General features: G+C 33.9%; 2 protein-coding genes across 2 annotated transcripts; one reads left to right on the forward strand and one right to left on the reverse strand.

Annotated features, from left to right (window-relative positions):
- Positions 1 to 6,022: 6,022 nt before the first annotated feature.
- Positions 6,023 to 6,199, reverse strand: LOC111738424 (keratin-associated protein 20-1). The gene has a single exon (XM_023529537.1). The coding sequence runs from the start codon at positions 6,197 to 6,199 to the stop codon at positions 6,023 to 6,025; it is 177 nt and encodes a 58-aa protein (XP_023385305.1).
- A 1,130-nt stretch (positions 6,200 to 7,329) lies between these two features.
- LOC111738427 (keratin-associated protein 6-1-like) lies at positions 7,330 to 8,979 on the forward strand. Its single transcript, XM_023529540.1, has 2 exons — positions 7,330 to 7,430; positions 8,730 to 8,979. Exons 1-2 carry the CDS (start codon positions 7,330 to 7,332, stop codon positions 8,977 to 8,979), a joined length of 351 nt encoding a protein of 116 aa, XP_023385308.1.
- The last annotated feature ends 6,049 nt before the right edge of the window (positions 8,980 to 15,028 follow it).

Genomic DNA, 15,028 nt, shown 5'->3' on the forward strand with positions numbered 1-15,028 from the left:
CCACCCATTTTCATTTAAGAATATTAACTTTTACTGCAGTATGAGATCTGAGGTGGGTAGGTGGGGAAAAAAAAGTACTTTAAACTACATGTCTATAAATTTAATGAACTATTTTCATTAGTGCAAAAGATTTTTCATTCTAATATAATGTTTCTCACCCATTAATGGCACTGATTAATTGACTAACTACGAATACATTTCTATCTTATTATAAGGACACCTTTTCTTTCATTATGACATTTACATTAATGTTTTTTATTAAATTTATTTGGGTGACATTGGTTAATACAATTATATAAGTTTAAAATGTACAATTCAATAACATGTCATATTAAATTTATTGTTACATTAGTTTTTAACGATTGTGTTTGATTACATTTTATGATTATATGCCCATGCAAATTAGATTTTATTTTATATTTATTTCCATTAATGTACTAGTTCCATTTTCAGAGAGTCTGTTATTTATTTCTTAGTGAAAAACTTTGGTATTTTATACATTCATCTGTCACAGTCTGATTCAGTCCCTCTGACCTGGATGTGGGAAATAAGGAAGGCTTAGTTTAATGGTGTCGATGGAGCTGTGTTCTTTCCCATCCTCCTCCCTCACCACTGCTATGTTCTCAGGGTTTATTTGCTCTTATGTTTCTGGGGAGCATCTATGCACACACAACTGATGAGTAGCAGAGTGGTAGCATATATTGTAGAACAGATGTCATTGAGTTTGGGAATCAACTGGGTGTTGTTCTTGGTATATAGAAAAAAATTCTCTGTCTATAGGAGAACATACTCTAGGTTTTCATTTTTTTATTAACATTTAATTTTCATCACTGAGTTGTGCTTTTTACCAACATTGACTGGATCCAAGTGTAAACCCAAAAGTGGACATGGTATGTGTTCAATTGGCTGAAATCTACTGAAGCAACAGTATGCACACAGTATCACTCAAGGAAGGTATCATGCATGAACATGTGAGAGAATTGATGATGTTTTTCCAACTATGAATAAAAAGTAAATTTTGTTTTGTTTTATTAGATAATCTTAAGCATGCAATTGTACAGTTTTCTCATCAGAATCATCAGAAGGTTTGATATCATGCAGGTGTATGATTATATTTTATGACCAGTGATTCTTGGCCATAAGCACATTGGGTAAAAAATAGAGAAGCACTAACCCTCTACTTTTCATCGTTACTGGATTTATCTTCCCCTCTAAGCATAACTTGGGAAGGATTTGAACAATACCAATTTGGCAAAATAAAATCATTTGGGCATTGATGCTCTGGAGAGAGATAACTGTATTCACATCTAAATAACCACATTTTTCATCTGCTCTTATATGTAAAAGTAAGCTCTTAATTTAAAGCATTTAAAAAGTCACATAAAACAAAGATTTGTCAGCTTTATTTATTAATTCATTTATTTTTCATTCATTAAAAAGAACAGAAACAAAAACAAAAACTAATATCCTCACTATTGTCTGACACTGTCCTAGGTGCTGGTACCACGTGAAATTCTGTCAGTGGTATTGTGTTCTTAGTATTTTTGGATTTTTCCTCATAATACAGGCTGTGGTGTTTTTAAGAGGCCACTTTAGAAAATTCCAATATAATGGATACAAGATTTAAAAACTTTACATACTGAGAAAATGAGATATGACCTCTGATACTTTATGGCAAACCATAAACGTCCTTATTTAATCTCATAACCTTATTTTAAAAATTAATTAATATAAATTTGCAATTCCTGAAGAGTTGTTTGGCCATGCATATCATTCTTAAGAAATCATATCTGCAACATGAAATATGTTGAAATTTCATATTAATAAAGTAGCTATGCCTTTATCAATCATTTGGAGCAAAGTGTAATTTCAAATAAAATCAAAATGACTCAAATGTTAAGTCAAAATGAGTCTTCAAACAGACTGATGTTGAAATTACTTTATTCAGTTTTTTTTGGTAGGGTCTGGAGAAAAGTTGTATTCAATATAAAAATAAGCTATGATATCTTCAAAAGAGAAGTTAGACATATAAAATTAAAAAACCACTGTTCCATGAGAGCAGTAATCAAATTTCTTATGCCTGATGTGCTGATTTGGTAATGGGGTGACACTATCTAGAAATTCTCAAAGACAAAAATGATTTGCATACACATTTTGTGTGCTAATATCAGATACAGTATATGGAGTGTCATTTAAAAGATAGGAATTGAAAAATCAAAGAATAACCACTAAGAAACACAGTCCAACATGCTCAGATGTGGAGTATAAGGAAAGAGCCCGATAGAGGCGCATAGAATATATTTATGGGAAATAGGAGTATTGCTGTGTGATTTTATCTATTAATTAAACATTTAGCATATGAGCTAATGTTTACATATGATCAAGTATAGACAGTGGCAGTGGTTATATGTTCATCAAAAGCAAGTTTCATTTAGAAATAACTTGTTCGTAGGCTTTGATTTTTTAACATATCAAGAAAGGCAATGTTTTCATCATAATATTCTCACACATGTGCATACAACAGATATAACAAAAGTAACATAAAAAAGCAATATTGTCAATATCGGAGATTATATTTAAAATTAAAATAAATTCTGTCTCACATGAAGGATGTTAAACTAAAATATCTGTAGAGCAATAATTGTAGCATAATAAGAAGAGGAAAAATTTATTTAATAAAGCAAGAAATTCCAGATGATTTTATTCAACTGAAATGGATGTAGAATTTAAATTGTTCTCTCCTTCTCAAGTAGCCTCGGATGAGATGATCACTATTTCATAAAGAACTCAGAAAGTGGAGTTGGGAAAATACAAAGACGAATCCTGGAGTGTTTCTAGATGTTTCTCAGTAAAATCCAAAGGGCCAGTAACTTCCAGAGAAAGGAGGGTGACAGCAGCCATATCCATACCTACCATAACCACAGCCATGGCCACAGCCATAGCCACAGCCCAGGCCACCACAGTAGTTGCTGTAGTAGCACATGGTGTTAGGAGTTGAAGGTTCAGATGAGAATGTCCTCAGCCTGAATGTCAGTATCCACCAGGAGTGTTTTATATACCTTCAGATGTGGGTGGGGCAAACCATAGGAAGTCCTAAACTCACAATATACACTAATTTACATTCGAAAACTTTCTTAAGCTCTTGTATTTTATTTTTTAGGCAAAGAGACTCTTCCACTAGAAATCTTTTTGCTTTTAGGTCAGGTTTCTCACAATCAAAACATATGACTCTAATAATAAATAATTGCTATATTTGTTTCTATGTATCTTTTGCTCTTTCCTTTTATTTCTTCTTTGAACCAGTTATTCTTTAGTAGCATATTGTTTAATTAATCAATGTCACCTCAATAAATTTAATAAAAAAGAAAACTGGAGGCAGAGCCAGGAAATTACAGGTGAAGAAGTTCAGTAGTCTGAGCTGCTCTGGATGACTCTACCACAGTAAGATGGGCAACTGTGCCCATACTCACCACACTCACAGCCAAAGTGACAGCCCAGGCTGCCATAATGATTGTTGTAATAATAGTGCATGGTATCAGGAGTAGAAGTTTCAGTGTGGAAAAGGGAATTGTTTTCCTCAATTTGAATGTCACCATCTGTACATGGAAATTTTATACATCTTCTGTAGCATATGAGGTAGTGTGGCCTCTCATTTCAGATAAAGCTGAATAATAAAATTTTATAAAACTCTTGTTTCAATAAGTAAGGACAGATCCTTATAGCAAATTTTATTAACTATGTTTCCTAGAGTCCAGTAATCATGCCACATGTTTTAAATTAGAGATTCTTCTTATATTTTGGAGAGCTTGTCAGTCTGTTTTGTTATTTAAGTCCATATTCAGGTTTTTTAAAATGTTGTCAACATTCAAGCCTTTGGATCCAATTTCTTATTTTTTTCTTACAATATTAATTTCCATTGAATATTCACATATGCAATCAGGAAACAGTATGTCTATTTGAGTAAGGAAATTAAAAATGTAAGGGATTATTGAGGTAAAATATCTTTTAGATTACATAATTCCTTTGAGCAAATGACTCTTTATACCAAATAAGATTTTCTATTGATTAGAAAATGAAATAACTACATTTAGACTAAAATACTAATATGAAGCAATATATTTTTTATCTTGAGGTTTATTTATTTGTCAAGCAAAACTTTGCTTTTTTTTTCTGTGTGAGTTTACCATTATGTTACACAATTAAGGATTTATCTAGAAATCCAAGTATTGGTATTGGATCTCCTCCCACATCTCACCGCTTGGGTTTCCATATAATCAGCTTGCTTCTCAATTGGTTCTAGCATTTCTCCAGAAAGGTTTTCTTGAAATAGTGGAGGAAGAAATATGTGACATGGACTTCTCATATCTGCTTTTACATTCAATCTGTTGTGGCAACTCATATCATAATAGCATATATCTGGAAAACTTCATGTATGTTCATGAGCTGATAAGAGTGCCAAAGACATTCAAATATAGTATAAAAATAATTTTGGCCTTTTGGATCCCTTGAAAGGGTCTTGGGTTCCCACAGGTGTCAACAGACCACACTGTGATAAGCCCTGCTCTAAAGCAGTGATCTTTTAGACTTTTAGGTCAGAAAACCATACCGAAAAACATTTGAACCTACACCCCGAATGTTAATTTAGCAATTTATTTACAATTTCCTGTGTGCATTAATTACCTATAATCATTAAATATAAAATATAAAATTAATAAAAGTAAGAACTCACTTTGTGATAGATTATGCTTTAATACATTATAAAATTTTAAAGATTTTATAATATATAGATTTGAAATTTTGGTTTGAAATTCGTTTAATTTTAATTATTGAAAAAAAAGATATATTACTTCCTACATTAAACAAATCATGATAATACATTTTAATCTCATTATATAATTTGTGTTTGAAAGTTAGCTAATATACAACTTTCTTAATTTTGATAGTCTGTTTTTATAAACTAGTTGAGGGTTTTTTATGCAAATGAGGCCAAAAACTCACATTCTTCATTTGAAAACAATTTCAAAACATTAGATTATATTGTAAAATTTTAATATAACACAGATATCAGAAGTTTACAGATAGTATACCAATATAAAATTTAGTAATGTCACAATGAAAACAATCTCAAATATCCATTTATAAATGCTGTCTCTCAACAACAACATGCCCGGGGTACTTTAGGAGCTAAGTGTTGACTAAATGAATAAATGAATGAGTAAATGAATGAATAATGCTATGAAATGAACTTCAAAGTAAAAATGGTCTATTTATAAAAACATTTGCTAAAAACATGGCAAGAATCTCAGGATTGGCACAACAGTCCCATTTTAGCCTGGACACAAGTTTGATACTAGTGACATCAGGCAACTGAGAGGTTTTCTTGCAATGAAGCTACCAGAGAGCAATCAGGAAGCAGAGCCTCGGGAAACTCATAGAAGCATGACTTAAAATGTGGATGTTTTCCTCTGCATTCTGGGGAAACAAGATCAGTCAGCCCCGTGAAGCTACCAGACTCTGGGTGCATTACGAAGTACTTTGTTCATGAATTAAAGAGAAGAGGCCAAATTTTTGTGAGGAGAAATCAATTAACTGTATCATATGGAAGCTTAGCTTTAAATAGTATGAGAGATATATAGAGGGATGATAAATTTAAAAAAGGATGAAGGAAAGTAGCATCACCCCTTGCAATAGTAACTATACACAGGCTTCCATCTTATAATTATCCGTAGGCAAAAATGACCGTGAACATAAATAAGCATCAAAGCATATCATATTTGCAATGAGATTAAATTTATCGAAGGAAGTACGCAGAGATTAAAGAAAACTTTTGTTGTATTTTAAAAGACATTCTTTATGATTTTGCATAATGGAACCAGAGAAAGGTGACCTCTACAGTTCTTTCATGATAGACAAGACATATCTTTGCTATTTTAGAGAGACAAGGTGAGATGAACAAGGCCAGCAGCAGAATCTGTGTTTCACAGGAGGACAAATATGGTGGGTTTAGTGACTCTGGAATTTTTCAGTAGAATCTGTATGACCAATACCTTCCATAGCAAGTTGGGTGGTAGCATCCATTTCCGTAGCTACCATAGCCACCAAAGCCACAGCCATAGCCACAGCCATAGCCACGGCCAAGCCTACCACAGCTGAGCCCACCACAGCCATAGCCCCCATAGAAGTTGCTGTAGTAGATCATGGAGTCAGGGATGGATGATGTCAGGAGTGGATAGTTTTCTGAGTTTGAATCTCACCATCTTCACAAGGACTTTTATATTTCCTCAGTAGTAGGTGTGGCCAGTCATGCTGCCCTCATTATAAATTATTTTATGCTAACCACAAACAATACGAACAGCAATATTCTCATGAATCTCTCATTTCATTCGGCATAGAGTGGCCTTCCCAGACAAGATGTTGCATCAAGATTTTCACTATCAAACCATGTGCTTTAAATAATAGTTTGATTTAGGTTTAAAGCCATTCCTCATCAAGGGCTCAAATTTAAATTCCATAATGAGATTCTGTGAAATCACAAAAACTATGCAAACTGCAACAGATTCAAATTGTTTTATGTTTATTCACATCCTCAAATTCATCTGGCTATTGCAGTTGAGGCAGTTATCCTGGGGAAATGGAAATATTAATGGGAGAGGTTTCCTTAAAATATGAGATCTGTCATAATGCCCCATATGTCTTCATAGATAAAACAATTTTATGTTAAATACATAATTCAGGTAACATTTTTACCAGATACAAGTTTACAAGTGTACAGTATACTTTATTTTTCATATTTTACCAAATTCTATCTTGAGTCACCATGTGCACTAGATGGAAAAATATTTATGCTTGTTCCTTCCATGTAAACTCAAGAAAATTTAATGAAATTCTATTAATCAAGATTAAAATTCAATTGTATTAAAGGTTTCACCATTCTTCCTCCTCCTGAGGTGGACTTTTATGTGCAGTGCTGTGCTGTTGATTGGAGGGTGCACCACGTCTGTCCTCTGCTGACATTTGTGGCTGGTATAATGCATACATATTGCCATTTTCCATTGCCATAACCCCAAAAACTCCTCTGGTCAATCCTAGCATTCAGTGCTACGCCCTTGTGGCTCTACAACCAGAAAAGTCTTTGATTGTTATAGGAAAATCAGAGTCTACACTCGGGTCCATCTTGGATGGACACGAAGTGTTGCATTTTCTACCTGCTTTTGCTGTGGTTATTGAACAACTCATGGGACATGCTCCTCTTCAGAAAAATCAGAGTGTGCCTTTCTCTACTTTGAGATGCACTTACGTAATGCAGGGTTTCGTTTTCTTTCCGTTTCAATGACAAAAGGTGCCTACATGAGGACTTACCCATGTCTGAGTTCTCTTGTTCAGTTCATCAACTCTCCCCTAAAGCTTGTATCTGGGACTACAGTTACGGGGTAAAATAAATAATAAGAGTAAATAAAATAAGAGTAAAAAATAAATAATAAGAGTAAATATTGTTCTAAGTACTTGACACATATTAACTAATTTGACTCTCAAAATCATCTTCTGGAATAGGTATTATTGTTACCATCCAATCTGCAGGTGACACAACTGAGGCACAGTTGTGTCATACAGTGGTCATACAGTCATAAGTGATAGAGGTAAGATTTGAACCCAGGTGGCTGATTCTAGAAGATTTACTCTCATCTACTATGGTCTATTGGCACCTATGAACATCTAAGAACATAAGTTCAGAGGGTTATTTGTCTTGACCATTGAAAATCTGAGCATCACTGCATACAAAAAAAATATAGTGGTCTTTAGTAAAATGTTTCTCATAGCTTGAAATATTTTACTAAGAACTCTGTTTTTTTGTTTTATGGTTTTTTTTTTTTTGTAAAAATCTACTAGTGCCATGAAAGCTACCTTTGCCACTACTATTATTTTATATAAAGAAATGTTTATATGTGCCTTTGAGCCAGAACATAAATATTACAAATATGTTGAAATTTAAAGAAAATTCCTGCATAAAAATGCAATGTTCTCAGTAAAATTTCATCGTTTCTATTTTTTGATATAGATTCAGAATATAAATCTGAAACCTTTGGAAAAATATTTTGTGTTTTAAAAATAGAATCATAAAAGGAAATATTAATGTAAGTGAGAAAGAAATCTAGTTTTATTAGGATTGTTGTTTCACAATTTCAAACTATTGGCTTTTTGTCAATAGTTTCACGAAGTTTTTGGCTTTTAATAGTAAACCATCTCTCTTGTGAAAATAAGGAGAACTAAAGAAAAAGAAAATGGTTTTGGTGCAGCAGGGAAGAGATGGAGAAACTCAAGGTAAAGGTAGATTATTGTCACTTTTTGAATATCAGCTAAAAGAAGGTAAAGTTATCGGTTGTCTGCCTTATGTTAGAGTGTCTACTAAAAATGCTATTTCTTGCCATGAAAACTGGTTACCAATGGGTAATTTGAAGAGCTTGTGTGAGTAGTTTTTTGAAAATGAGACAATTGATTCTTATTAATGACTCACAGATGATTCAGGCATGTTTAAACAATGGCAGATGTCCTCCACGGCCCCTAAAGCCATGCCTTAAAACTGGGAGCCCACAAATTGCTCAGATTGGTCCTGCAAATTAGCCAATAGCATGACTTGTGTAGTGGGTCCCACCCACACCGAGGACATATAAAAAGCCCTCTGCAGGGACATCGCGCAGACTGAAGTCACCTACACTCCTTCTCCACCCAAGGACAACCTCGACAACCGACACCATGTGTGGCTACTATGGAAACTACTATGGAGGCCGCGGCTATGGATGCTGTGGCTATGGAGGCCTGGGCTGTGGCTATGGCTCCTGCTATGGCTGTGGCTTCCGCAGACTGGGCTGTGGCTATGGATGTGGCTATGGCTGTGGCTATGGATATGGCTCCCGCTCTCTGTGTGGCTGTGGCTATGGATGTGGCTGTGGCTGTGGCTCTGGCTTGGGCTACTACTATTGAGGACATCATGGGTGACTCAACCTCTACAGATGGATTTCGGGATTTACCAACCTGAACACCACAAGTTCTGAGCCTCATGGTGGATGACGATTATCTTAACACCAGTGTTTGACATAATTTGGCTGAAAACTTTTTCTCCAGCGCCCTCTGGATCTGATACATCAACTTTTCCCTTTCCTGAATTTAACTCATGAAAAGCGGGAGAATGTGAAATTCATCCTGCAAACTTCTGTGTGGCCTCTCATGGGAATGATGCTTCACTGATACTGTCTTTTGATTGTCCTGCAGGATCTTTTTCTCTGTTTTTCAAATAAACTTATTCATTCTGGCACAAAAATCATGATTTTCTTTTCATTTAATATCCAGTACTTAGTTTTTAGTTTTTTAAAATTGTATCAAACAATTGCTTTATTTATGGACTATCTTTTTAAAAATGTATTTTTAATTGAGTTGTGACTATAAGAAAGTGACACTCTTTGTAGCCATCAGTTTTCTATTCTGGTCAAGCAGGAATGAGACGTGTTAGACTGAGTTATTTTCAAGATAGACAAGATAATATTTGTCAATTTAGTTAAGCATTGTCTGGAAGCACGATATATTCTAAGGGTTTTTACATCAAAACATTCCTCTACATGAAATTCCTTAGAAGATATGAATGTTGACACATGATTCTGATTCTAATTTTTGATTTGGACGTATTTAAGCAAGAAGTATTTATTTGGCTTGTCCAGCTCAAGCAGTAGAGGTCAAACCTGCTTCTCTCTACCTAACATTCCAAACCTTACTATGGTTTAAATATTTTATTCTAGAAGATGACATTTCTAAAACCCATTATATATTTATGTTTAAAGCTTTTTCATAGCATTCAACATTCTTTGTCTTGACTATTTCTTTCCTGTGGTTTGTGTGGTTCCAAGTTATATTGCAGCCGTTTGCCTTTCCACCAGTTTTCTTTGACTCGCATGTTTGTAAACTTAGCAGCTATCTTTTCTTGAAGTGGGATTTCTAGATTTTGAACAAGAATGAGTATAACTGCTATATTTATTTTAAGATAATAGATATGCTTCAACTCCTGTCGACAGGTTCACAGTTTAAAATTGTTAACCTTTCAAGGAGGAATTAAGATCCCTGGAAAACTCAAACCTTCAGAGAGAGCTTTGATTTTTTTTCTCTTCAAGTATACTTGTATGAGGCTCTGTCTTTTCTATTTACTTTATTCTTAAAGTTTAGAATTTTTGTTTAATATTAAGTGGAAATGGGATGATCTATGTTTACACATCTCAAGAAATAGTAGATTTTAAAACTATTTTGGTTTGTTGGGTAAGCCATAATAGCTGGGCACAAGAAATGTCTTAGATCTAACTCAGAAACCAAGGCTGTTCTTCACTATGATTTTCTAAGATTGGCCACTTACATGTGATTTAATGTCACCTAAAATTCATTAACATTTTCAGCAGCTCTAATGCATTGATTCTGATGTTAAATGCCACTATGATCATTCTCAGATAAACTTCCATTTGCTCACATGTTTATTCACTTTAAAGCCTTCAAATTATGAATATCTTACATTGAAATTGAAATACATGGGATTTTTCTATATCTTATTCCTTATTTATGTCTCTTTTCCTATAGTGAAAAACCCTCTACCTCAACATCACTGTAATTTCTCTATCCAACTGTATACACATCATACTTCTCGAATTTCTACACATAAAACACAATCTTCTTACTGCCTTGTGACATTTGGCAAATTATGTAACCATTTAGAATTGCTGTTTTTATATATATAAAAAAATTAAGTATAATGATAGAACCTACCTTCTAGAATTATGAGAATTAAGTGTGTTAAAATATGTAAAGCACTTAGAAAAATGTTTAGTATTTGAAAAGCATAACTTTACTATTACATGCATGGCTTATTTTCCAAGTCTTTGCATATAAAATAATAATTTTCTATCAAATTTGTTCAGCGCTGCTTATATAATTTATACTCTAAAATTGTGTATAATAATTTACATTTATAATCTAAATAATAATAATAAAGTAGCATTTATTAGCTGTTTACCACAGGGCTTGGTAAGTCTTTTATGTACGTGGAGCATTTATTAGTTGTTTACCATAGGGCAATCACTTGCTAAGTCTTTTATGTACATTATCTCACATAAGCCTCAGAACAATTCTGTGATATGTTAAAATGAATCCTGTTTTACAGCTGAATAAAAGTAAAGAGGGATAAAATACTTTTCTCACTGGCAGGTTTAATGTGCAAATAGATGTCTCATAACCACATGTTTGTTGTCTCTTTACATATTAATATAAAATGTTGGTTTTTCCTGCTTAGATAATTGCAAGAATTCTTTTCCCCTACTAAATACAGAAGAATCTCTCAGGATAAATTTGATTATTAGTATCATTTAATTGTCATTGACTAATACTAAACTAAAATATATATGATAATCAATTTTATTTTTAATCCTTCCTGTCCCAATAAAATCTTCCATTTTATTCTTTCTTTATTCTTTATTTTCTAGCTGCCACTTTCTTTACGAAATTCCACCCCTCCTATATTAGACTTGTAGAATCTCTTATGTATGTCCGTTATTTAGTTTGTATAACTTTTATCTTTTTTTATGCTTTTGCTCCGAATTCTAGTAGAACTTCTCAGTTTTTTCCCCCATCTCACCTCATGTTAAATTTTCTGTCTTCAACAAATTCAGTAAATTTTTCATGATAAATATATATTTCTTCTTTTCATAGTTTTCTGTTTGCTTGTATGCTTGTTGTAGCTTTATATAGTCCATGGATCTTAAACATTATTAATTTTGGAATTAAAAAAATATGTTAAAGGGTTTTACCTTTCCTTGCAATAACACAATTTTAATAGGTGGGCTCATTCTAAGATCTTAGATTGATCCTTTATTTTTTATGGCTAGTTATTTTCATATGGTTTTATCCTTAAAAAGAATAACCTACATACCCATTACTTAGGCTATAGATTTGTTTCATCAGAATATGTGTATTCATATGCAAGCAAATCTTTTATACATAGACAGCTATCCAGGAAACTGTAGATTTCTAATTTGTTTTGCTTATTCAGCAAAAACAATTATTTTCAAGGGGGACCATATAGTGTGGGAAATGAAGGTAGTCATTTCCAACACTATCTAAAAGATTTTATTGTTCATGTTTATTGTGGCTGTCCTACTGATCTATGTCAGGTTTCATCTATTTTCTCCATAGGTAAATGTTTCTTTCTTAAACATAGAATCCTAAACTATTTTCTTTCTTCTAGTTTTCCAAAATTGCACAGAGAAATACTTTCAAGATTCTTGTGTATGGATGGCAATACTTACATATATATGGTACCATTTATTAATTTCTTCAGTGTTATAGATTTTTAAAACTGCTATCATTATCTTCCCTTCTTTTCTGAAGCCATTTTTGATCCAAAAGTCAATATAAATTCTCTCTATTATACACACACACACACACACACACACACACACACACACACATACATGTAATGCATACACACATATACGCATACATAATATTATGATAATGTTGAGTCAGTCAAGTTTCCTGATAGCCAACAATAGAACAGATACCGGATACTGAATAAATAAAGAAATTAGCTTTGTCAGATTTTCTGAGAAGGCTATGCAGCCAGGAATAATAAAATAATAATTTTTAAAAACCCACTATGGTTGTTCTAGGAATACACTCCTATGCCTCTTTCCGAGTGCAGACATTGTGGGCTGTAAGGATGAGGTTCATTTAATCATCTAATTCTATGACATCTAAATGCTAAATGTATTTGCCACTATTCTCAGTATATGATGATTCTCCTTATTACCTACTTGCCTACGGTTTTCTCTCCTGAATTTGTACTCCATTGAGAAAGAGTGCTATAATGTCACAGAAAAATATATATCATATCTATCTATCATCTATCTGTCTGTCTATCTATCTATCTATCTATCTATCTATCTATCTATCTGTCTATCTATCTATCATCTATCACCTATCATCATCTATCTATCATCTATTACCTAATCTTTTTCTAAAGGGATATATATTCAATTTCTTTCTAAAGGGAGCTAGAGAATTTATTAGAGCAACTGAATACTAGGAAGATTACTCAAATTTTTAGGATGCTATTTGTCAGAGTCTGAGCTCATGTTTCTATAGAAACCACAAATACAACAATTTCCTTTTATTAGTTTGAAGGCACACAAAGACCAGATGCTATTAATTGGGATTCTAGTTCAAATGTGTTTTATAATGGAATTAATGATTCCATGAACCCATCTTCTAGTAATCTCTACAGCCCTGGTATGGAGGTACATAGAAACTAACAAAATCCTTACATGGTTCCCTTACTAGTAATGTGTAGTGGGAATGTTCAATTAGAAGACCCTGACAATGCTCGGCAGCCAGCTTAGCATACCAGAATCAGTGTCACATACTGCATGTGTATTAGTCAGGGTTCTCTAGAGAAAGAGCCAATAGCATAGATTGATCGATCTATCTACATATCTCTTATCTATCCGCTCTCCTCTCTCTCTCTCTCTCTTATGTATCATCTTTTTTCCTTCTTTCCTTCTTTTTTTTTCTTTCAGCTGATTTTTTATAGGAATTGTCTCACATAATTATGGAGGCTGAGAAGCTCCCTAACCTGCCATTTACAAGCTGGAGAACCAAGAAAGCCACCAGTGGTGTAATTAAGTTTAAGTACAAAGTCCTGAGAACCAGAAGCGCCAATGTCCAAGGGCAGGAGAAGATGAATGTCCTAGCTCAGGCAGAGAGAAAATTTGCCCTTCTTTTATTCCTTTTGCTTTATTCAGGCCCTCAATGTATTGAATGTTCCCTAGACACACTAGTAAGGGTGATCTTCTTAGTTTATAGACCCAAATGCTAATCCTGTCTAGAAACACCCTCACAGACACATCCAGAAATGTTTTATCAGCTCTCTGGGCACCCCTTAGACCAGTCAAGTACACACATAAAAAGTAACCATTACAACATTGAATGGCAGAAATTATTGTTACCCTTAAAGATTTAAAGAGTGTAGGAGTTGCAGTACCCATCATATGCACATGTAATTCATTAGTGTTCCTCCTGCAAAATTCAGAGTTTCTGACAAATCCTGTGAGAGTAGCAGCACAGATTGCTAGGGTTCTGCATCAAGGCCACACTGTGACAGAATATATTCACAGCTCAAAAAGAAGCTCCTGGCATACAAATGGACCCAAGTAGAGACTGAACATCTCTCACTATGAGACATCGTATGAAAATATGTGCTAACCATCAAGACTGGGTACTCTCAGATACACTAAATCATTAATTTGGGTGGATATAGCATCAAGAATCTAATGTTAAGCTGTAATATAGATTCAGAATCAATTAGAACAGGTGAAAAACTCATGAGTAATTTATCTATCTCTGCAGCACTAAAACCTTTCCATAAGCTCACTTCCATGGCCCCATGGGGGTGTTTATATGACCAAATGGGCTTGGTTCATGGATGGGTCATCTCAGTGTGTTGGCATTAGCTGAAAATGTACTGCTGGTGCACCACAGGCCCACTAAGAATGTCCCAGAGAGAGACCAGCAAGGGGAAATCATCTCAGTGGACAGAGCTTCCTGTAGTACACCTGATCATCGATTTTATATGGAAGGACATATGATCTGAAATAAGGATATACAAAGACATCTGGACACTTACTAACAGTCTGGCTAATCATTCAGGGATCTGGAAGGGCTACAATTAAACAAAGAGATCTGGTGCAAAATTATGTAGATGAACATATCAGAGAGGATAAAAATTATGTAGATATTTGTGTTTGAAGCCAATTTCCACCAGAGTGACTCCACTACAGAGGAGGTATTAAATAGCCAGGTGCACAGTGGATCAGCCAGTAAATGTCCAACATCTGTCATCTGCAATCCCAGGATATGTGTAACGGGTTCAAGGATAGAGTAGCCATATGGCAGAGAAGGACCTCATTCTACAAGGCCAATCTAGCTAATATTGGAGCTGAACATA

Source organism: Pteropus vampyrus, unplaced genomic scaffold (assembly GCF_000151845.1).
Source record: "Pteropus vampyrus isolate Shadow unplaced genomic scaffold, Pvam_2.0 Scaffold38, whole genome shotgun sequence".
NCBI classification, from domain to species: domain Eukaryota; kingdom Metazoa; phylum Chordata; class Mammalia; order Chiroptera; family Pteropodidae; genus Pteropus; species Pteropus vampyrus.

Coding starts and splice junctions, on each gene's coding strand:
- LOC111738424 (XM_023529537.1), bottom strand. CDS start 6,199: ATGATCTACTACAGCAACTTCTATGGGGGCTATGGCTGTGGTGGGCTC.
- LOC111738427 (XM_023529540.1), top strand. CDS start 7,330: ATGACAAAAGGTGCCTACATGAGGACTTACCCATGTCTGAGTTCTCTT. Junction 7,431..8,729: donor TCTGGGACTACAGTTACGGG/GTAAAATAAATA, acceptor TCTCCACCCAAG/GACAACCTCGACAACCGACA.